This window comes from Dipodomys spectabilis, unplaced genomic scaffold (assembly GCF_019054845.1).
Source record: "Dipodomys spectabilis isolate Male_0828 unplaced genomic scaffold, ASM1905484v1 ptg000175l, whole genome shotgun sequence".
Classification (NCBI taxonomy): Eukaryota; Metazoa; Chordata; class Mammalia; order Rodentia; family Heteromyidae; genus Dipodomys; species Dipodomys spectabilis.
Genome location: NW_024870852.1, coordinates 14,774,592 through 14,796,378, shown reverse-complemented (window position 1 = coordinate 14,796,378; position 21,787 = coordinate 14,774,592). Strand labels below are relative to the sequence as shown.

Here is a 21,787-nt window from a genome sequence, read left to right as displayed (position 1 = left end):
CACAAGATGGAGGCATGCAGGGAGAGAAGAGAAGAAAAAGAAAGAAAGGGAAAAAAAGAGGAGAGAAGAAAAAAGGAGAGAGGGAGAGAAGAAGACGGTGGGATTTACAAGTGAGTGGGATTATATAGGGAAAGGCCGGGGGAGGTGGGACCACAGCCGATGTGGAAATGATTCAGAGCCTGGGCAACCTCTCACTGTTGGAAGGAGGCGTGACCCAGGGTGGTTCAGGAAGTGGCCTCAGCGGATGAGGAAGTGATCTCAGAGTCTGGGGCCCTTTGCTGATTCACAGTCAGGTGATCACTGGTTTTAGGCAGGTGATTTGTGGTAAGGCTTTGTGCTGTCTTTCATGGAGAGGAAGGGAAGAGAGGGAACTGTTCTCCTGGGCATACCTAACACAGCTGTTTCACCAGACCTGAGGCACAAGGTTTCTGGAGACCAGAGCTGGGTCTGGTCTGCTTAATTCTTCTCATGCCAAGGTGCCCAGTATCCGGCAGACAGGAGGCTCAGTGAGTACACTCTGAACCCCTGAACCTCACTATGGCTAAACAAGTCCTTGTTCACCTATGACCTAATACTGTTATTTCAACAGCCCCAGGAGGCAGCCACCATTACCGTCATCCTTACCTTTCAGACGGGGAAGAAGAGCCCACATGGATTGTAGCCTCTGCTCTTTGTCACTTTTTCCCGCAGGAATGGAAGAGCAAACAGGAGGCAGAGCTGGGCTTACCCTGCTACATGCTTGGTGACAACACATGTCCCATCTTGGAACCCATCTCTGTCACATCCAGAGTAAATGGGTCTATTCACAGTGAATTATTTGCTAGCTAGCAGCTCTATCCATCTGCTCATTAAGGAAATTAAAGGGAAAAAAAATCAAATGAGCCTTCTGACTCCCAGCCCCTGGGGGCCTCACCACATAACTTAGAAATGACTCTTTATGAAGTCTGATCAAAGCCTCGTTGTTCAGTAATTAGAAATCTTGGCCTCTCCCTCCAGGCGTGGAGCTCATAAACAACTGTTGGATGAGCTTTTTATTTGGGTCAGAGCGGAGCCCTGGTTGGATCCACTCCCTCTTGGCCTGCACGAGCTTCCAAGGAGAAAGCAGCAGGAGGCCCCAGTTCTGCTTTTGGCTCAGGGGGTCTGCAGCAGACAAGAAGCAGAGGAGCAGCAGACATGGAAGGGAGGGCCTTCAGCATAGACAAAGGCATCAGGGAGCCGGCTGAGCGGCGTGCGTACACTGTGGCTTTTGTCGAAGCCACAGTGGCCAATGAGAGGGGACTGCCTTTGGGGGACTGCCTTTGGAGGTCTACCTTTGGAGGCCATGATTGGGGCTGACCAGGCAGAGACCCCACAGTCCAGAAGGGGGTGAGGTTCAGCAAGAACACTGTGATTCCTTCATCAGATCATTCCATACATATTTATTACAGATCTACTAAGTGCTAGCATTCTTCCAGAGATGGAGGGGATCACAGAGGGAATAATAATAATAATAAATACAGTGCCTGACCCTGGGCACTGGTGGCTCACACCGTAATCCTAGCTACTCAAGAGGCTGAGATCTGAGGATGGTGGTTTGAAACCAGCCTAGGCAGGAAAGCCCACGAGACTCTTATCTCCACTAAAAACCTGGAAGCAGAGCTATGGCTGAAGTGTAGATGTCAACCTTGGGCAAAAAAGCTAAAGGATGGTGCTCAGGCCCTGAGTTCAAGTCCTGGTATTGGTATACAGGCATACAAAACAGTATAATGCCTGATCTTAGCAACTTCACAGGTCAGTTCAGAGAAGGTCCTTTTTGGAGGAGACTTGAGTCCTGGATCAGGGAGATGATGGGTGGGTAAACTTGATGAAGAGGAAGAGGGCAGAGCTCCTCAGAGCTGAGAACAGAAATATCCCTGTCTTCTGAAATGCTCTGGAGATGTGCCACACAGCTGGAAACGAAGCAGGCCCATCCAGCGGTGGCCTCCAAGACCTGTTTTTCTTCTGACTCTCAAACTCTTGTGTACTGGACATTGGCACCCAAGTATAGAAAGTCCTAGGAGAAAGGAGACAGGAAGGGATGGTAAAGAGTTCACTCTAAGCCAGGGCACACCTATGATCCTTGCCCTTGGGAGGTGGAGGCTGGAGGATCATGAGTTTGAGGCCAGCTTGGGCTACACAATAAGACTGTTTCAAAAGCAAACAAGAAAGAACATCCTCTATTCCAGAAAGATGTACAGGCAGCTTCCCCTCCCCTCCATCCTGGCAAACCCAAGGGCTGCTGGACACCAGTTCTTTGTGCAAATCTCCAGAGTGTCTTAGGCCCCACAGGTGGCCAGCTACCTTCTCCCAGGTAGACATCCATTTGACACCTCCCAAGCAGGCCTCGTCGATGTCCTCAGTGTCACCTAAATTCTCCCTTCCTGGCAAAGACCATGAAATCCTGAGCTGCTGGGGTTCATGTGGCTCCTTCCCATCTTAAATTTGCATCACCCTGGGGGTGAGGTGGGGGTGAGTGGGTAAGAATTCAGAACTCAAGACAAAGTTCAAATCTTCCCAGGGTGGTCTTCCCGGGCCTTTGCCTCCAACACGGGGCCACAGTGGACCTCAAAATTGTATCTAATATGTTAATATAACGAATCTTCTAATTACTTCCCAGGTGCCAAACATTGAACTAAAAGCTTTTCCTACTTGGCTCCTAACATTCATTAACATCTGTGGGAGGTCTGGGCCCTACCCCATTTTTCAGGGGCTAAGTGTGTATACTCACCTGACTTCCCCTATAACCACTCAGCCGCAGTTGAGTGTTAAGTATCTGAAGCCCCCAAAGGGCCTTAGACATTTGTTTTCCAAATCTCACAGTTGGTCAGTAATTCCATGTTCCCAGACACTCCCGGCTTCTTCATTCCTGTTCATAGTTATCATTTCCTGACATAAACCCTGGACCAGCCCCACAGGATATCTCCTGTGAGCTTCCTGTGCCACCAGCCTGGCCAGCCACCCTGGAGATGTATCTAGAAAGATAACTTAAAATGTGGGGGCAGGGGTAGCTACAAAGGGTGCAGTCAGAACAGTCATCAGGATGGTGAAAACTGACATAATTACTGGTATGGAGGTAGTCAGTTAAGCACAACGATAGGCGAGGACCCTGTGTAGATATTTATTGTTGGGAGGTGAAAACTAGATCGCACCCAAGAACCAAGCCTAATGGGTGATGGTATGTTTAAAACAAATTAAAAAGAAAGAGATGAGTACTCAGCTGAGGGCTGGTAGCTCACTCCTATAATCCTAGCTACTCAGGATACTGAGATCTGAGGACTGAGGTTTGATGCCAGCTTGGGCAGCAAAGTCTTACAGATGTAAGTGAGACTTATATCTCCAATTAACCAACAAAAAAACCAGTGGAGCTATATGGCTCAAGTGGTAGTAGCCTTAAGTAAAAAAAAGCTCAGGGACAGCATCCTGACCTTGGGTTCAAGCCTCAAGATCAGCATATGTGCGGGCGCGCGGGGGCGCGCGCGCGCGCGCGCACACACACACACACACACACACACACACACACACACACACACACACACACACACACACACAAAGAAGTAAATACTAGCAATGCAAGGGTCCAGACAAACAAAAATTGAAAAGGGGGGGGGCTTGAAATCTACATTCTAAAATCTAAACAGGGCTGGTGAGGGAGCAATGGGATAATAAATAATATTCAAGAATGTGTATAGGTAAATTAATTTAAAAAAGAATGTGTATAGGGTTATAAGACTTGTTTAACATGAGATAGGTACACTAAACATCTATCTATAACTCATCTGCTTAAGAGTTAAGAAATTACTAACAATAGTTTACAATCAATAGTTTTCAGAACCTGACCCATTAGTAAGTGTAGAATTTGAGGTACTTTGTTTCTTTTTCTTTTTTCTATTGTACTGGTACTGGGGCTTGAACTCAGGGCCTTGGTGTTGTTCCTGAACTTTTTTTTTTTTTTTTGGTCGGTCATGGGGCTTGAACTCTGGGCCTGGGCGCTGTCCCTCAGCTCTTCAGCTCAAGGCTAGTGCTCTACCACTTGAGCCACAGCACCACTTCCTGTCCCTGAACTTTTTTACTCAAGGCTAGAGCTCTACCACTTGAGCCACAGCTCTATTTCTGGCTTTTTGCTGGTTCATTGGAGAAAAGAGTCTCACAGAATTTTCTGCCCTGGCTGGCTTTGAACCATGATCCTCAGATTTCAGCCTCCTGAGCATCTAGGATTACAGGTATGAGCCACTGGCTCTTGGCTTGAAGTTTTTTGTTTTTGGTCAGTCATGGGGCTTGAACTCTGGGCTTAGGCGCTGTCCCTGAGCTCTTCAGCTCAAGGTGATCACTCTACCACTTGAGCCATAGCACCACTTCTGGTTTTCTAGTGGTTTATTGGGATTAAGAGTCTCACGGACTTTCCTGCCCAGGCTGGCTTTGAACCGTGATCCTCAGATCTCAGCTTCCTGAGCATCTAAGATTACAGGCGTGAGCCACCAGCACCTGGCTTGAGGTGGTTTTTAAATGAGCCGTTTTTGAGGTTCCCTTAGGGACCTCATGGTGGAATCCAAAGTTGCTCTCAATACTCCCTGTTCTAAGATGGGATGTCTCTCCTAAAGTGGATGGCTTCTCCACACACAGCAAGCCCTGGAACATTCTGCTCCAGTCAGGCTTTCCCAGCCTCTAGGCCCCATCCACTGAGTGATGGCCTCCAGGCCTGGCAGGCTAGCAGCTTCTCCAAGCTCCCGTGAACCCGATTACCTTGTGGATCTGGAGAGCAAGGTCGTAGAGCTGGACACGGCTTAGCAGAGGCAGGGGGAAGCCTTTGGCCAATTTATCTGCAGGGGACAATGTCATTGGGAGCTCACAAATACAGACATGTTTTTCCAAAGAACTCGCTTTCTACAGAACTCTAGGCAAGCATGTTGCAGCTGAGCAATCACCAAAGACCACAAGGGAGTGTGGTTGTCATTCCCATTACACAGATAAGGAAAATGGGAGCACAAATGGCCAAGTCACTAGTCCATAGCTAGAAAGTGGCAGAACTGAGATTCGAACCTTGGAAGCCTGGCAGGGGAGACTGAGCTATGAAGCACAGGAGCAGATGGAGGAGGAGGAGTCGCAGTCAAGTGTGGGGTCAAGTATGTTCCTGATAAGCCACTCCTCTCTGCCCTCCACTGCCTGCTTTTCCTTCCAGCCCAAGGAAATGATGCTCAGGGAACTGGGGCTCAGCTCTTATTTTTCTTCCTTCCTTTCCTTCCCTCCCTCCCTCCCTCCCTCCTTCCCTCCCTTCCTTCCTTTCCTCTCTCCTTCCCTTCCTCCTACTCTTTCCTGCCTTGAACTCTCATTTCCTCCCACTTTTGCCTTCTAAGTGCTGGTATTACAGATGTACACCACCATGCCCAACAAGGCTTTATTTGGGGGATTTTGTTTTGTTTTTTGGGTCCGGTCGTGGGGCCTGAACTCTGAGCCTGGGCGCTGTCCCTCAGCTCTTCAGCTCAAGGCTAGCGCTCTACCACTGTGAGCGCCATTTCCAGCTTTTTTCTTTTTGCTTATGTGGTGCTGAGGAATTGAACCCAGGGCCTCAGGCATGCAAGGCAAGCGCTCTACCACTGAGCCACCTTCCCAACCCCATATTTGGGGGGTAAGGAGTTGACTCCTGCAAAATGTGAATTCAACCCTCTCTACTGACTGCTCTACTACTTGCTACTGACCTGGCCCTCAGTTTTTCAGGATGTGGGCCTTCCCCCTTATGAAGAGGTGGCTGTACCTTAAAGAGCTGTCCCGGCCCCTAACCTTCACTAGTGCCGGGAGAAACATGAGGCCAACAGTAATTTCCCATAAGCCCCTGGCCTTCCCAGCCTTCAGGATACCCTGCTCCCAGCCCCAAGTCCAATGCTCCCTTCCTCCCCTCAGGAGCAGTGTCACTCTTGGAGATCTGGGAAATCCCCGGCGAATCTTACCGTTGACCTGAGGGTAGAGGGTGTTGAGAAGGTAGTAGTTGAGGAGTGCTTCCAACAGCTCCACCTGGTGGGAAGATAGAGAAGTGTAGTGTGACCACGGGGTCACTTTGTCTCACAGCCACCCCGGAGCTGGGATGGTTCTGCATGCTGACAGGGCAAAGGCTTAACTACATCATGCTGCCATTTTATAAATTAAAACTATTTTGAGCCCGGTGTTGGTGACTCACTACTGCAGTCCTAGCTTCTCAAGAGGCTGAGATCTGGGGATCTTAGTTCAAAGCCAGCCTGGGCAGGAAAGTCTGTAAGACTCTTCTTTTGTTGTTGTTGGTTAATTGGAGATGAGTCTCACAGACTTTCCTGCCTGGGCTATCTTTGAACCATGATCTTCAGATATCAGCCTCCTGAGTAGCTAGGATTACAGGCACGAGCCACTGGCTCCCCGCTCTCCAACAGACATCTTAATTTTGTTTTATATTGGGAGATATGGATTTCTTGGTTCTATATCTTGTGTTCCTGAGCATTCCTCCATGTCTCTAGGGAGAGGGCTGGTTTTCTCCTTCCCTAGCTCCGATTCTCTGTGCAACAGCAACGACTTAGGAAACACCCTCAATTACCTGGTGCTGTAAATACAAACAAGACTTACATTGAACATTCCAACATTGGATTCTTTCAGTTCTACTTGTAGCCTATAACCAAACAGAGAAAATTCACAGAGTGAGCATGGTACCCACAGGAAGCCTGAGCCACTAGCTTGAGACACATGAGGTGAGGGTTTGGCCAAAAAAGATTGAGTAACAAACAACAAGTTAATTCAGCTGACTCCAAAGGAATAATCAGTATTAGTGAGTTACTTAGAAATTTGAAATTTGTGGGGCAGAATCGACAGGACAGAAGAATTGAGCCAATAGTGATGATGTTTGCTTCCTTCTCAAAGGGGGGACCCCCTCCCCTCTGTTTTGATGAGGATTGTACTTCCCTTTCCCCCCCTCCCCCAGCTATGGAGTGGAGCCCAGCTAAGCATCCATGGAGAAGGAAGGCTGACTTACTTTCCCGGGTTCAGGAACCCTGTGACCTTGTTCGTGTCCAAGGTCAGCATGGCGGATATATTAGTGCCCTAGAAAAGCCAGAAGAAAAGCAACAAGTTTAAATGATGGCAGCTGTCATGTCAGGCTTGATGACCAGCTAGCTGTCTGCTGGCCACCCAACGAACAGCTCAGTGAGTTAAGGCAGGAAATTTGCCCACTGGACTGCAGGGTCCCAGGGTATACTCATTGTAGATGGTCAATACATGTTCCAACTTGGACTTGAACATTTTTTTTTTTTTTCCTTGAAACTGCTGCCTGTGACTGCAATTAAACATTGAGCAGGCAAGGGAGAGAAGGCCGAGCTTCACCTATCCCTGGAGAGTTCTCAGAAGGATCATCTCTGGCTGTAGAAATAAGTGCTATTTTATTTAAACCTATGTGAACAATGGGAACTATTTTGCTATCCACAACAACACTGCCGAATTGCTGATCCGCTCTGGAGAGATGGAGCTTGAATTACAAACCTAAAATAAGGCAGCCCCGAGTTCTCCATGCAGACATCCAAAGGACTCAGAAACTTTCTTTATCAAACAGGGTTCATCAAGGGGAAAAAAAAAAACACTCAATATTTAATGCAGAGGGAATTTAAGGAAGGGAATTATTTATACAAGTGATGGAATTTTGAAAAGCCATGAAAGGAATTGTTAAGCAGCTCGGGGATTTTAGCAGAGGCTGCTCATACCAGGAGGACTAGAGGAACAAAGGGTGGAGAGTTTAACATTCACCAAAGTCCTGGCCAGAGCCTGCCCAAGGCAGAAAGCAAACACTGCATTGGCTTCTTCCTTGATCCTGCCCTCCCTTCTCCTGAAAGGGTCTCCCATTGGCTGATGAGGCTGGAAGTCAGACTGCAAGGTACTCTGGGATATGTAGTCTTCAAAGGTCAGCTATAGAGACCCTGCAGAGCTAACAGGACAAAACCCCACATTTCTTCTTCCACTGACTCAGAGGAACTGAGTCAGTCATACACTGACATAAAGGAAAAGGAAATCTGAAAGTAAATACTTAAATACCCGTAGATAATAAATACCATGGAGAGAACCCCTTTGGTGCGTGTGTGAGCCAGTTATTGACTTACTTTCCCAGATTCAAGAACTGAATGAAAGGAGGAAGAGGAAGAAGAGGAGGAGGGGGAGGAGGAGGAGGAGGAGGAGGGGGAGGGGGAAGGAGGAGGGGGAGGAGGAGGGGGAGGAGGGGGAGGGAGAGGAGGAGGGAGGAGGAGGGGGAGGAGGGAGGAGGTAGGAAGAGGGAACAGCTTTTGGAAAGCCTCGGAACCTTACCACAGCAAGTCGGAAAACAGGTTCCTGGACAGAGCTGGGCAGCAGCACAAATGCCTGGATGTCCATCTGTGGCGCCAGGGACAGATTCCCAGGACTTAAGTTGAGGAGCGGAGCAGCGACCACTGCTCCTTGGAGCTCCAAGTTCATGTTGGGGTATAGTCTGGCTATCTGAGGAGGGGTGGAGTGGCAGAATTAGGTGAGACAGAGTCTGCATCATGTATCAGGGCTGCATTGCATTTCGCTGTGCATGGTACTACTGCCATACTAAGAAGAAGGTGGTCTCAAGCTTTTGCCAGTAAGAGACTCACTCTCCTGCCCAGTTCTCTTAGCTATTATTTTGAGGAAGGCATTCCTGGGGATAGAATTTCTGGGTCAAAAGACAGGGAGTTGTTTCTGTGTCAGGGATGGGGGGACCTGGGGCTTGAACTCAGGGCCTGGTTGGATGCTTAGGGATTGAACACATTCCCTCAGCCTTTGTGCTGAAGACTAGTCCTCTACAACTTGAACCACAGTTCCACTCCTGGCCTTTTTTGGGTTTTTAATTGAATGTAAGAGTCTCACAGACTTTCTTGCCATGGCTGGCTTCAAACAGCAATCCTCAGACCTCAGCCTCCTCAGTAACCAGGATTACAGGTGTAAGCCACTGGTGCCTAGCTTTAAAGAAAATAATTGTAAAAAGTATCCTAAATATGCCTGGTCCCTGGTAAGCCCTGTATAATTGCTAGATGTTATTAATTAGGGTATCCTTTGTAGAATATGCCAGAATTCTTAGAGATCATTAGGCAGCATCATGAACAGATTGGATAACCTGTGGGGCCCCAGGAGACATGGCAGGTGGCAGGGGGGGGGGTGCACCCAGCTTCTGCTGCCAGGTTTTGTGAGAAATCCCCAAACCTGCAGCTCCCCGGCCTTTCCCGGGGGGCCTCCCTGCTGACCTCTGCCCCTGGTCAAGTGGAGAGGGAGGCAGAGGATTCAAAGGGAAGTCTGGAAGGCTGGGGGGGGAGGCTTGGCCGGCCCCCACAGAGCGTGAGGGACCCCTTACCCGGGGGGCGAAGGCTCGGAAGGACTTGGTGGTCAGGCGGATGGTCGAATCAGACGGGATCTGTAGCAAAGAGGCACAAAGACGGTTTAGGGGGAGGTCTAACGGGACTTATGGGGGAGGGCAGAGATGATGGCATCTCCCTGCAAGGTGAGTGGGCAACAAGAGATGTGTGAACATACTCTGAGTCCCCAGGGCGTGTCTGTGGTCCGGGTGACCAGGTGAGGCGCGGGCCCCACACACGGGGTCTCCAGGGTTGAGGTGTGTGGTCACATGGGCCGAGCTGTGGCTCGGACTGTGACCTGGGTGGCCTCTGGGCAGCTACCCACAGGACCAAGTCACCCGTTCACCCAGAGCCTCCCAGAATACACCGCGACCCCTCAACAACCTGGCATTGTTGGTGGGACCTCAGTTTTTAAGAGGTGTTACAAGGAACCATTGTTTTTTGTTTTTGTTTTTGTTTTTTTGGGTCCAGTCGTGGGGCCTGAACTCTGGGCCTGGGCGCTGTCCTTCAGCTCTTCAGCTCAAGGCTAGTGCTCTACCACCTGAGCCACAGCGCCACTTCCGGCTTTTTTCTTTTTGCTTATGTGGTGCTGGGGAATCGAACCCAGGGCCTCAGGCATGCAAGGCAAGTGCTCTACCACTGAGCCACCTTCCCAGCCCAAGGAACCATTGTTGAAACCCCAGAAATACTAAAGAGATTGAAGACGTAGAGCAGATATGAGTCACTACCCATCAACGCTGGTCTCTGCTGGAGATAGGTGACTTGGAGCTGTGACCTAAACCATGTGCCCTTTTCACTTCAACTACAAGGTTGCTCCTAGATTTTTATAAAATTAAAACAGATCTACTTATAGGTCCAGCTTCATCATGATGGTTTATATATATATATATTTTTTTTTTTTGGGTCCGGTCGTGGGGCCTGAACTCTGGGCCTGGGTGCTATCCCTCAGCTCTTCAGCTCAAGGCTAACACTCTACCACTTGAGCCACAGCGCCACTTCCGGCTTTTTTTTCTTTTTGCTTATGTGGTGCTGAGGAATCGAACCCAGGGCCTCATGCATGCAAGGCAAGCGCTCTACCACTGAGCCACCTTCCCAGCCCCTGATGGTTTGTTTACTTTTGATTTGGTCTTTGTCCCCTTTTCTACGATAACTGTATGCATTTACCCAGGAATGGGTAATCTTGCCTCATTCACTAAAACATTTTCAAGAAATTTCAACAAATCATTCAGATTTTTTAAATGTGAATTAGAATAATAGGTCTCAACTGGGTTGCCATAGGCTCACACGTGTCATCCTCGCTACTCAGGAGGTTGAGAACCTGAGGGTCAAGGTTCACAGTCAGCACTCAACGGGAACATAAGCAGCAAAACAAGGCTGGAGGTGTGGCTCAAGAGCTAGAGCTCATCTAGGCAAACTGGAGACACTGAATGAATCAAAGCGTTGGTACTGCCGCTGCTACTACAGCTACTCATAGGCACAGACAAAGAGAAAAGTGAAATGTAGATATGCACACTGCAATGTCTTCAGTAGTTGTTATAAAGGAAAAAGAACTTGGGCTTTGAGCTTCCTGGCAGCCAAAGCAATAAGGGAAAGTTGGGCCGACTTGTATTCCCCCCTCCCCCGCCACTGATCTTTTTCTCAGTGTAAACAGAACTGTTTTACAATGTCAGGGAGAGGCCCCGTTCTGCTTCCCTCCTCACCATGTCATCTGTAATGAAGAAGCTAAGGTAGCCGGCCTGGTGATAAACATGGCTGGCGGTGTTGAAGACATAGCTGGAGATGGCAAAGTAGACCATTTTCTCGTGATCCTCGGGAAGGCTCATGACTGGAGCGTGTGCTGCCACCTCAGAGCGATTGTGGAGATTGAAGATTTCACCCTGGAGACAGAAAGGGGATCTCACTGGACTTTTCACAGCCTGTCTCTGAGCTGGACGCTGGGCCCTGAGTCACCCATGCAGGGGCTCTAGCTGGAGCCTCCCAGTGAAATCCATGTTTACTTGGGGCCAGGATGCACCAGCCAGTCCCCCTACTGGCAAGGAGGAGGGGAAGGGTGTGTTATAAGACCTAAGGGTGAGCGGGGCATGGGTGGCTCCTGCCTGTAATCCTAGTTACTCAGGAGGCTGAGATCTGGGGATCACGGTTCAAAGCCAGCCTGGGCAGGAAAGTCCGTAAGATTCTTATCTTCAATGAACCACCAGAAAACTGGAAGTGGTGCTGTGGCTCAAGTGGTAGAGCACAGGCCTTGAGCTGAAGAGCTCAGGGACAGCGCCCAGGCCCAGAGTTCAAGCCCCATGACCTAAGACCTAAGGGTGGGCGGCTCCCCATAGCTCCATATTGCCCTACCTCTGGCACAGCAGGCATGGCTGGGGAGACAGGGCAGCTGTGAAGTTAGGAGGATGGGTGGCGGGGGGCTTGGGCTGAGCTGAGGCTCTGCACTGCCTCTGGACTCCCCCCCCCCCCCCCCAGCTTGCTGCAAGGCCTCACCTTGAACATCATGTCCAGTGCCTGGGCTGTGGCCTGAGGGGCCTCCACTAGGCTGTAGTCGATGCCCGCGAGGCTGTCAATCTTGGCGGTGACTGTGAAGCAGACAAGGGACAGGATTATGGACCAGGCTCAGCCTAGGTGGTTGGAGAAGAGCAGAGGCTTCGGGCTGATTTCTCACACCCAGGGCTTTCCCCACAGCCCTGCCCCACCTGCCCCAGCCCTGGCCCCCAGGCCCAGAAGTCATGATGAGTGAGGGTTCCCTGTCCCCCAGCCTGGGCCTCAGACGAACCAGTACTATATCTGGGATTCTCTCAGACAATCGTCAGGTGCTGTCCTTCCACGCTTTTGGTGGGCATCAAGAGCCAGGGTACCACTTACAGACAGTTACACTAGAATGGGGTGAGCAAAGATAGCTCACCCCTGTCATCCTGACGACTTGGGAGGTGTAATCAAGAAGATGGAGATTTGAGGCCAGTCTGGCAAAAAATTAGTGGGGTCCTCTCTCCCCCACATCTCAATCAATAAAAGCTGGGTGCAGTGATATACTCCTGTTATCCTGGCCAGGATGGGAAGAATAAATGGGAGGCTCACAGTCCAGGCATGCACTCAAGCAAAAAAAAGTGAGGTCCTGGGCTGGGAAGGTGGCTCAGTGGTAGAGTGCTTGCCTTGCATGCATGAGGCCCTGGGTTCAATTCCTCAGCACCACATAAGCAAAAAGAAAAAAAAAAGCCGGAAGTGGTGCTGTAGCTCAAGTGGTAGAGCGCTAGCCTTGAGCTGAAGAGCTGAGGGACAGTGCCCAGGCCCAGAGTTCAGGCCCCAGGACCGGACCCCCCCAAAAAAAACACAAAAAGTGAGATCCTATCTAAAAAATAGCAAGAGCAAAATGGGTTAAAGGTATGGCTCAGTGTTAGAGAACCTGAATCCTCAAGCGCAGATCCCAGTACTTAAAAAAAGTTTTAAAAATGACTTCATTTGACATATGCTGACCTAGAGGTTTCCCTAAGATTAGAGATTTAAAAAGAAGTGGGTGGCTGGGCATTGGTGGTTCACGCCTGTAATCCTAGCTACTCAGGAGGCTGAGATTTGAGGATCACTGTTTGAAGCCAGCTCAGGCAGAGAAGTCCCTGTGAGACTTTTATCTCCAATTAACCACTAGAAAACCAGAAGTGGCGCTGTGACTCAAAGTGGTAGAGTGCTAGCCTTAGGTAAAAGAACCCAGGGACAGTGCCTAACCCCTTAGTTCAAGTCCCCTGAACAAAAAATATCATGTGTCTTGTGTACGCTAAGGGACGTGCACCATGATTACTTACATACCTATATGATCACAAATAAGAATGTGTACAAGTGCTTATATTCCCATGCTGATACACAAAGAAAATACCTTGAACATCTTAAAAGATATACCCCTAAATAGAAGTCACCTGTGGGAAGAAAAGCTGAGGGGCAAAGGGATTTTAAATTGTTCTTTTCTATACTTCTGTCCCATTTATGTTTGAGAAACAGATGCTCTTATGGAACCAAATGGAAATCAAGAGGCCCAGGGGTGGTTGAAACATCCGTTACCTGGCAGGGTTTGGAGGTAAGGCTGCAGGTCGGAGGCCACTGATTTCTGGACCATTTCACAAATCTGACAAGAAGAGCGAGAAAGAGAGCAGGACTGAGTTCCCCAGCCCAGGGCTGGCCCTTGAGAAACATTTCCAAGTCTGCATAGTGATCACGGATTCCCTAAACATCTCCAAGAGCTTGTCATGTGCCAGGCACAAGGAGACAGACAGGATTAAACTACATGTGGATCCTTTGTGGTCTCTGGAAGAACCCAACAGGACAGCTCAGATGCCCCCCAAGGCCTGCGCTGGAGAAGCCCCCCGCAAAGATGGTAGGTTGGAGAGGCCACCATCAAAAATGCTTTCTAAATGGTGTCAGTGGCTCACTCCTGTCATACTAGCTACTCAGGAGGCTGAGACCTGAGGATTGAGGTTTGAAGCCAGCCTGGGCAGTAAAGTCAGTGAGACTCTTATCTCCATTTTACCAGCAGAAAATCGGAAGTGGAAGTATGGCTAAGTGGTAGAGCACTAGCCTTGAAAAAAAAAAAAAAAGGACAGTACCCAAGCCCAGAGTTCAAGCCCTGGGACTGACACAAAAATGGAATATTTGCACAATAATATGTTCTGTAGTAGTGTCTCAAAACAGTAATGATCACAGTGTTTTAGGACTGTGATAATTATTACACTTAACTGCAATGTTTTATTATTGTTACATAATACTGTTACTAATCACTGCTATCTCCATCATCCACAGGGGAAATAAAAGGCAGCACATGGGGTACTGGAGCAGGAGGGTGGGTATTTCTCAAGTTGCTTAGATCTGAGAACCCCAGAATCAGAAAGGAAGCGGGAGGGCGGGTGGGGAAGGAGGGCAATAGAGCAGTGTTTGCTGTTCCTGCTTCTACCACCAGGGGGCGCACAAAGCCAAACCAGAGATTGGCCCGAGAAAGAGGAAGAACAAGAGAGAAAGAGAGTTCAACTTTTTCACTTTCTCCTCCTTTCCCACACAGTCATTGGCATAGACACAGTACCCCGTGTTGGGGGTGAGAGTGCAAAGGAATGGAAGTGAACCGGATACCTCCTTGCGTTAGCCAAAGTGTACAAAGTCTGGACGTTTCACAATACTTTTGAACAGGGAAGTCTGACCCTTGGCACCCCCTTCCCCCCATACCGGCCAAGCTCTACCTAGGCCCCGCCCCCTCCTGGTCTCTAGGGGCAGCTGAGTGATGGCTTCCTTTTGGTCTTAGGGACTCTGGGTAGTGTGGGGACGGTGAGCAAGACTGAGCATGCAGATTGGGGGCTCCTTTCTCCCCTCCCTCTGCTTCTGTTTTACCCATGCCAGGCAGCCAATGCCTTCTGTAACTAGATGGTCATGGAGTCCAGACACCTGGGTGTGGCCCGGAGCTCGGCCACAGACCAGCTCTGTGACCCCGGTGAGTGGTTTGTGCATGACAGACGCATGGAAGGGTCTTGACTACTTCTTCTTCTTTCTTCTTCTTCTTCTTCTTCTTCTTCTTCTTTCTTCTTCTTTCTTCTTCTTCTTCTTCTTCTTCTTCTTCTTCTTCTTCTTCTTCTTCTTCTTCTTCTTCTTCTTCTTCTTCTTCTTCTTCTTCTTCTTCTTCTTCTTCTTCTTCTTCTTCTTCTTCTTCTTCTTCTTCTTCTTCTTCTTCTTCTTCTTCTTCTTCTTCTTCTTCTTCTTCTTCTTCTTCTTCTTCTTCTTCTTCTTCTTCTTCTTCTTCTTCTTCTTCTTCTTCTTCTTCTTCCTCTTCCTCTTTCCTCTTCCTCTTCCTCTTCCTCTTCCTCTTCCTCTTCCTCTTCCTCTTCCTCTTCCTCTTCCTCTTCTTCCTCCTCCTCTTCCTCTTCCTCCTCCTCCTCCTCCTCCTCCTCCTCCTCCTCTTCCTCCTCCTCCTCTTCCTCCTCCTCCTCCTCCTCCTCTTCTTCCTCCTCCTCCTCCTCCTCCTCTTCTTCCTCCTCTTCTTTTGTACCAGTACTGGATCTTGAACTCAGAGCCTGGGTACTGTCCCTAAGCTTTTTCACTAAAGACTGGTGCTCTATCACTTAAACCAACATCTCACTTCCAGCTTTTTTTTTTTGCTGGTTAATTGGAGATAAGAGAGCCTCACAAATTTTCCTGTTCCAAGCTGGCTTTGAACTGAGATCCTCACATCACAGCTTCCTGAATAGTCGGGATTACAGGTTTGAGCTAGCAGTTCCTGACTAGCCTTGCGTTTCTTACCTTGTCCTCCAGCACTTTTCGGAACCTGGACTCGATCTGGTTGTGGAAGAGACTCAGCAGCCACCTGGCAGGAAGCAGAGCATAGCCAAGGAGGACAGTCTGCCACTGGACAGGGAGCTCTGGGGGAGGGCATTCCATCCTGCACCCTGTCGGGCCCAGTGTCCCAGCACAAAGTTCCCTATGAGCTCAGAGTGGCAGACTCCCAGCCACCCCCCTCCCTGTCAAGTTCAGTGGAATTGGGGGAGCGGCTGGAGATTCCACATTTTTAAAATCGAGGACGTAGAAACTTTGAGGTGTCATGACTTGACCACAGCCCTTGTCTATTTTTTTCTTACACACTCTCCTTCAGCCAAAAGCCAACTTTGATTTATTTGACAAAGGGTCCCTTAAAGTTGACGTATCCTGTGCAAATGGCACACCTACTCTCCTGCTTAAATTTGCCTCTGTTTGTGTGCACAGGGTTCCCAAAGGTGCATGCGTGAATGCCTCCTATTCCAGAGCTGGTGTTGGTGGGGGGGAGGGCTGCAGGCCTGGGGGTGGGCATGGGCTGCACCGTGGGTCAGGCAGGGGATCTTCCCAATGGCAACTTACCCCAGACTTCCAGATATGTCCACGTCAACATCATAGATGCGACTGCTGCAGCGGGGGGCAGTGACCGTGGGCCTCCCTGAGGGGCCGGTGCCCAGGAGGAGGTCCACGGAGATGGTGAGGCCCTGGACCAGCAGGTCAAAGGAGCCCTGGAGCTTCCTGGGGGAGGCCAGGCAGGCAGCGTGACCCCTCCATCCTCCCCTCGGCCTCCATGGGGAGAGACCAGAACTCATCTCATCTCAAAAAATAAAGCTGGGCACCAATGACTCAATACCTATAGCCCTAGCTACTCAGGAGGCTGAGATCTGAGGATCAAGGTTCAAAGCCAGTCCAGGTGGGAAAGTCTGTGAGACTCTTATCTCCAATTAACTATCAGAAAACCGGAAAAAGAGCTGTGGCTCAAAGTGGCAGAGCACTAGCCTTGAGCAGAAATCAGCTCAGGGACAGTACCCAGGTCCTGAGTTCAAGCCCTACAACTGAAAAAAATAAAATAAAAACACCCAAGAAAACAAAAAGCAGAGCTAAACAAAGATCTAGGATTAAAGATCTAGAAGAGAACTCAAGTTATTTATGGTCAGGGAGAGGCAGAGCCGATTTATAGCTCACCAGTCATACATTCACACAAGTGAACAAAAATTCAATAAGAAAAAAAAACAGCCAGTGGCTAATATATTTAATATATGATCTAATTGCCTTCGCAGACAAGGGATACATTGATAAGAAAAGGACAAAAGGACTGCCAAGTTCTAAAATCCAAAGACATGAACAGCAAGTTCAAAGACAAATAAGCCTGTGAAGGATTATCAACAAGGAGAAAACAAAACCGCGTGCCAGTGGCTCACACCTGTAATCCGAGCTACTCAGAAGGCTGAGATCCGGAGGATCACAGTTTGAGCCCAGGGCAGAAAAGTCTGTGAGACTCCATCTCCAATTAAACAGCAAGAAATCAGAGCAGGGCAAGGTTAGGTGTGTCACCCAGTGGGTACTGGCATCTCTTGTGCTCTGGGCTGTGCTGTGTCCTTCCCCGATTTCGGTGTGGAAGCCCTGAGCCCTGGTACCCAGAATGCAACTGTGTTGAAGAAGTGTCTCAGAATGGAGGTCAGGAGGCTGGGCCCTCACCCAACCTGACCCAGGTCCTTCAGACTTGGGGGCATGCTCACGTTTAGGACCGGAGGAAAGGCAGAGAGGACACAGTGCCATGTGGGTAGAGCCAAGGGCAGGGGGTAGAGGGAGCAAAACCAGGCCCACCCACACCCTGACCACTTTGCTATGACAATCCCAGCAAGGCTGACAGTGCCGGGTCGGGTCCCCAAGGGCAGACAAAGATGAGGTGCCTCAGCTGAGCTCAGTATTCCGGTCTCAGCTGTCTTCCTGTCCCCCTGGTCCCCAACAGCCTTTCCCTCACCGAGCTGATCTTTTGTGGGTATTTTTTCTCTCCTTGTTTGTTTTGGGATTGAACTTGGGGCTTGGGTGCTATCCCTGAGCTTCTTGTATCTGCTCAAGGCAAGCGCTTTGAACCACAGTGCCACTTCTGGTTTTCTGGTGGTTCATTGGAGATGAGAGTCTCACGGACTTTCCTACCCAGGCTGGCTTTGAACCACCATCCTCAGCTCTTAGCCTTCCGAGTAGCTAGGATGACAGGCGTGAGCCACCTCTGCCTGGCTCAGGCCGACTCTTTTTCCCTTTCTTAACCCTTCCCTCCCCTTGGAGGTCTCTGATCTAATTGAGTTCCATCCGGGCTACTTTGGAGCTTACCACCTTTCTGATGAACTACAAATACTTTGCAACCAGGAAGAAGGAGGTGGAGGCCAAGGTCAGGGCCCCAGGACCAGGGAGAGGGATGGACTTACGCAAAAGATTTTCGCACCTTCCACCTGCCCTGGACCCCAATGGAGGAATCGGAGATGGAGAGACTCAGGCCCTGGCCGGGGAGGGGCTTCAGGGTGGAGTGTGGCAGCTCGCAGCTGTGGATCTCCAGGCTGTGGGTATGGATGTGAAGTGAGGCGTCAGGCCCGGCCTGCACCCCCTCACCAGGGCCCCTGCTCCCTTTTCTGAGCCCCCTGCGGGACTTGTTTCAGCAGCCACCTGACTCCTCAGACAGAAATCAGGCACAAACAGCTCTGGTCCAGCTGTGAGCATGAAAAGGGGTGGTGAGAAGCTGTAGGTCTGATTGCCTTCCTCCTTCTGCTGTCTATTCTAAAAAGTGCGAGCTTCTTATATCTCGTGATTCGTCCACGACAGCAAAGGTGCCACCTCCTCTGGGAAGCCTTCCCTGATGTTTTCCGCACCCAGAAAATGCAACACTAATAACTGAGCTAGTGTACTTCAACTTTCAGGCCTATCTGGGCTATATGCAGGGTGGCCAGGTTGGCTTCTGGACTGTCACTCAGAAAGGAGGGAGCAGCAACCAACTGCACTGTACAGAGGAGGAAACTGAGGCTCGGGTCACAGACACCACCAGGTCCTTGCTAACCTTCTTGGATGATGGGCACAGGAGCTGGGTGCCTTTCCAGGATTTCCCTTCTAAACTCCTGCCGTCTGTCCGAAATGGATCCTAACCCAGTCCCTGGACTCTGCCTTGCTTGCCAGCATCCCACCCGCCCCTGGCCCAGCCACCTGTGGAAGTCATAGTGTCCTCGGCCTATGGGGCGGATTTTGAAGTCCCCGGTGAAGTCCGGCAGGGTGATCTTGCTCAGGTCTCTCTGCAGGGCTAGCAGTCCCTCCTTGGCCGCTGCAGACAGGGGAAGGGCGGGAGTCAGCCTGGCCTGCCTGCCCCCTTCCCCCGCTCTAAACTCTCCAGGGGCTCCCACCCAGCCTAGTGTGCCCCTTGGTTCTCCTGGTGTCCCTGTGATGGATGGACTGCCTTTATGAGCCCGACCAGGGGCTCATACCATTCAGAATATGGGACAGGACCAAGATGGCCAGCTTCGGGTGATTGGTTGTGCGGTCCTGGGTGCAGGTGCATTGGGAAAGGGCAGAAGACAAGTATTCTGGATCTAGGGTTTGGATACAGACAGCAGGCAGTGGGCACTATTATTTCTCCTGAGACTCCAGGGTCCCCGGCACCTGCCACCTGCAGCGTGTTTGTACACAGGTGACCATGGGCCTCCCTTTTTGCCCCTTTCAGTTTGCCTTCTTCTTTCTAGCAAATGAGCATGACAAGGTTGCTCTGGCTGGAATGCCATTCTTTGCTCTGTTGAATTCCTATGGCTGTTTTTGTTTGTTTGTTTTGTGTTGTTTTTGTTTTACCTTCTCTTGGAAGCCCTCCCTGATTCCCCTTTCTGTCCCTGGTCTGTCTGGGAATCCCACAGCCTTACCTACCTGAGGAGTATGACTGCTTTCATCTAGAAAAGCAGCAGAAGTCCCACACGTGTGTCATATTTGGGAGTAGAAACACAACCCTTCCCTTCCCTTGTTCCTTGGGCAGGATGATTGAGAGATTTTGTTTGAATATTTTGGGAAACAATAGTGCTACTTTTACCAGCTTTTTTTTTTTCTTCTTGGTTGGGGGAAGCCAGTATTGGAGTTCGAAATCAAGAGCCTTCCACATTGCAGGCAAACATTCTACCTACCACCTGAGCCACACCCCCAGTCCCTTTCACTCTGGTTGCTTTTGAGATAGGTTCTTACCTTTCCCAGGCTGGTCTGACCACCCTCTTTCTATTTGATACTTCCCACTGTAGGTGGGATGACAAACATGAACCCTCATACCCAGCTCTTTTATTGGTGGGGAGGGGAGGGCCCTATGAATTTTTTTTTTAACCTGGCTGGATTTGAACTTCCATCCTACTGATTTCAGCTTCCCAAGTAGCGGGGATGACAGGTGTTAGCCACCAATGCCTGGCTTTTTTTTTTTCCCCCTTAGCCTACTTTTGCCTGCAGAGTCCTTGGACCCATTCTATAAAACTGAGCAGTCACTACATGAAGCATCTGATAGATATTATGTAGCTAAGTAATTAAAAAGAATTTGCGTGTATGTGCAAGTATTGAGGCTTTGGAACTCTTAGGCTTTGGAACCCTCAGTTGCCTTTTTTTTTTTTTAGTTCAAAGCTAGTGTTCTTGAGCATTTGAGCCATGCCTCTGCATCCAGCATTTTGTTATTTAAGAGTCTCTTGAATTTGTCTGCTTGGGCTGACTTTGAACCTCAATCTTCAGGTCTCAGCTTCCCAAGGAACTAGGATTACAGGCATGAATTGACTGTACCACGCTAATAGTTGAACTGGTAAGTCCATACGAGGCTCTGCTTGGTCCCCTGAGCCCCTCCTGCCAGGAGGCTTTAAAGTGTGTTTTCAAACTCCACCCCATGCCTGGGGTGCACTGAGGGGGTAGCATTGCCCCTGCTGGCCCCCTCCTCCTCCTCACCTCCCCTGCCCCCTCCCTACTGGGCTCCCTGAAGTCTCTTCTGCATCCACTCTTGGGGGACCCCTGCCACTGCATATAGGGTGTGAGCCACACGGTTGGGGGCACCTGGTCAGAAGGGGGTCTGTCTGTGCCTGTCGGTGCCCAGAGCAGCCTGGTGCCAGACCCTCAGGTCCAGCCCCCAGCAGGGCTTCTTACCATACTCCAGGCCCTTGCCGGTGATCCTGGCCACTAGGCCAGGGTTGGCACTCAGAGTCCCCGGGGTGACGGCCAGCAGCAGCCCCAGCAGAATGGGCAGCAGGGCCTCAGCATTCACTGTCTCCATCCTGGATTGTCAGTGCGCTGGGCAGAAACTGTCTTGTGGTGGGCTGGACCTGGCTCTTTAAATAGCCAAGCCTTGGGTGGGGCTGGTCATGAGGAAGGAAGGGAGGGGAGGGCAGCTGGGAGCAGAGCGGGAAGAGGAGGCCCCACAGGCGGGAACTGGGCAACACCGCGGGCGTCAGGGGTCAAGGCCAGCCTGGGCTACAAAGTGGGGGACCGTGTACCTTAAAGAATTTAGAATGGCAGGCGGAGGGAGGGAAGAAAGCAGCCCTGTGACTCCTGGCAGGTTTAGGAAGGGGGCGTGGCCCAAGGCCGAACACCTGCTGCTTCCCCTGGAGATACACCCCCCAGACCCTGGGGGCAGATGAGGAAACTGAGGCTCTCTGTCAAGATCACAAGCCAGCACATGGCAGACCCAGGAGGAAAACCAGATGTGATGCATCCCAGCCCTGTCCTTTCTTTGTGCTGGGCACTCTCTCTGTCTCTGTCTCTGTGTCTCTCTGTCTCTGTCTCTGTGTCTCTGTCTCTCTCTAAGCCTTACTAGTGTTCTAATTTTCTGCAGGGCAGCCTGGCAAATCTTTAAACACTTTGTCCCCAAACAAAACAAAAGAAATAATACTAAGCAAGCAGCCACCACACACAAAGAAGCTCTTGACACAGCTGCCCACCCTGTGACCACAGGCTCTCCATGTGGAACTTGCCCCACAGTACGTAATCATGTCAGTGTGCAAACACATCCTGGTGCAGGGACCTGCGGCCGTGTGTGTGTGTGTGTGTGTGTGTGTGTGTGTGTGTGTGTGTGTGTGTGTGTGTGTGTGTGGACACAGGGGGGGGATGGGCGGGGGAGGAACGAAGGCCACCCCAGGTCCTCCAGGCAGGGCCCCAGCTGC

The 21,787-nt window shown here is 50.2% G+C and overlaps 1 protein-coding gene across 1 annotated transcript; it reads right to left on the bottom strand.

Annotated features, from left to right (window-relative positions):
* Positions 1 to 1,699: 1,699 nt before the first annotated feature.
* On the bottom strand, positions 1,700 to 20,906 carry LOC122120300 (lipopolysaccharide-binding protein-like). Its single transcript, XM_042694514.1, has 15 exons — positions 20,775 to 20,906; positions 18,834 to 18,948; positions 18,068 to 18,196; positions 16,221 to 16,376; positions 15,630 to 15,693; positions 13,413 to 13,476; positions 11,850 to 11,941; positions 11,066 to 11,242; positions 9,365 to 9,424; positions 8,323 to 8,490; positions 7,007 to 7,074; positions 6,604 to 6,646; positions 5,961 to 6,024; positions 4,759 to 4,835; positions 1,700 to 2,032 (listed from the first exon to the last, which is right to left on the bottom strand). Exons 1-15 carry the CDS (start codon positions 20,899 to 20,901, stop codon positions 1,988 to 1,990), a joined length of 1,449 nt encoding a protein of 482 aa, XP_042550448.1. The 5' UTR covers positions 20,902 to 20,906; the 3' UTR covers positions 1,700 to 1,987.
* Positions 20,907 to 21,787: the final 881 nt, after the last annotated feature.